Consider the following 1,767-nt stretch of genomic DNA (forward strand, 5'->3'; position numbering starts at 1 on the left):
GTAAAGAAGTATGGTATTGTGGCCAACTATTTCATTACAAACTATCGGTAACATGAGTATGGTATTGTGACCAACTATTTCACTACAAACTATCAGTAAAGAAGAATGGTATTGTGACCAACTATTTCATTACAAACTATCGGTAACATGAGTATGGTATTGTGGCCAACTATTTCATTACAAACTATCAGTAAAGAAGTATGGTATTGTGACCAACTATTCACCGGAGTGGATGACTGAGCTGGCATCGTGGATGAATGTGCTGACATCGTGGATGAATGTGCTGGTATGGTGGATGACTGGGCTGGCATGGTGGATGACTGTGCTGGCATGGTGGATGACTGGGCTGGCATGGTGGATTACTGAGCTGGCATGGTGGATGACTGAGCTGGCATGGTGGATGACTGGGCTGGCATGGTGGATGACTGTGCTGGCATGGTGGATGACTGAGCTGGCATGGTGGATGACTGTGCTGGCATGGTGGATGACTGGGCTGGCATGGTGTATGACTACGTTGGCATGGTGGATGACTGAGCTGGCATGGTGGATGACTGAGCTGGCATGGTGGATGACTAAGCTGGCATGGTGGATGACTAAGCCGGCATGGTGGATTACTGAGCTGGCATGGTGGATGACTGGGCTGGCATGGTGGATGACTGGGCTGGCATGGTGGATGACTGAGTTGGCATGGTGGATTACTGAGCTGACATGGTGGATGACTGGGCTGGCATGGTGGATGACTGAGCTGGCATGGTGGATGACTGAGCTGGCATGGTGGATGACTAAGCTGGCATGGTGGATTACTGAGCTGGCATGGTGGATGACTAAGCTGACATGGTGGATGACTGGGCTGGCATGGTGGATGACTAAGCTGGCATGGTGGATGACTGAGCTGGCATGGTGGATGACTGAGCTGGCATGGTGGATGACTGAGCTGGCATGGTGGATGACTAGGCTGGCATGGTGGATGACTAAGCTGGCATGGTGGATGACTAAGCTGACATGGTGGATGACTAAGCTGGCATGGTGGATGACTGAGCCGACATTGGATTGAGTTTCCGAGAAACTGAAATTTCCTTCCTCAAAAATATTGTAGTTTGGATCATCGTAAATATCATGTATCGATGTATCTGAGTGTTGATAAGTGGACTGCATATTTGGAGAATCCTGATCCTGTTGAAAGTGAACATTTTGTACTATGTTGGTGTTGTTCTGTACAAGTACCTTCCTAATCTCATCGTAATGTGTATGTCTACATCATTGCTTGTTTTCCATGTGTCTTTACTGCCCATGTCGATATGAAATAAGTGGTCACTCCTTGTTAATCTCACCTTTTAGGTTCTTCATCTCTAGGTAGAAACTGCTCAGTTTTTCAATAGGTCTGGAACATTTTCAAAATATGTTCTTGACTCTTTCGAAGTTAGGTAATGTCTAAATCATTTTTACGTCATAGTCATAAAATTGGATCACTGTGACCGACTTTTGACTGTTGGTTTATTTTTTCTATATTGGTTTATTTTCACCATATCAAAGCATCATAAAGTATGAATAAAGATTCCATAAATTAAGTTTCGTCAAAAGTATGGTATTGTGGCCAACTATTTCATTACAAACTATCGGTAATAAGTATGGTATTGTGGCCAACTATTTCATTACAAACTATCAGTAAATAAGTATGGTATTGTGGCCAACTATTTGATTACAAACTATCGGTAACATGAGTATGGTATTGTGGCCAACTATTTCATTACAAACTATCGGTAAATA

General features: G+C 43.7%; 1 protein-coding gene across 1 annotated transcript; it reads right to left on the bottom strand.

The window, feature by feature from the left end:
* Positions 1-216: 216 nt before the first annotated feature.
* On the bottom strand, positions 217-1,155 carry LOC117330108 (histidine-rich protein PFHRP-II-like). Its single transcript, XM_033888354.1, has one exon. The coding sequence runs from the start codon at positions 1,153-1,155 to the stop codon at positions 217-219; it is 939 nt and encodes a 312-aa protein (XP_033744245.1).
* Between the last annotated feature and the right edge of the window lie 612 nt (positions 1,156-1,767).

The sequence above is a fragment of the Pecten maximus genome, chromosome 1 (genome assembly GCF_902652985.1).
Source record: "Pecten maximus chromosome 1, xPecMax1.1, whole genome shotgun sequence".
In the NCBI taxonomy this organism is placed as follows: domain Eukaryota; kingdom Metazoa; phylum Mollusca; class Bivalvia; order Pectinida; family Pectinidae; genus Pecten; species Pecten maximus.

What these genes read in the sequence shown, in the direction of transcription:
- LOC117330108 (XM_033888354.1), bottom strand. Translation starts at nt 1,155, where the DNA reads ATGCAGTCCACTTATCAACACTCAGATACATCGATACATGATATTTAC.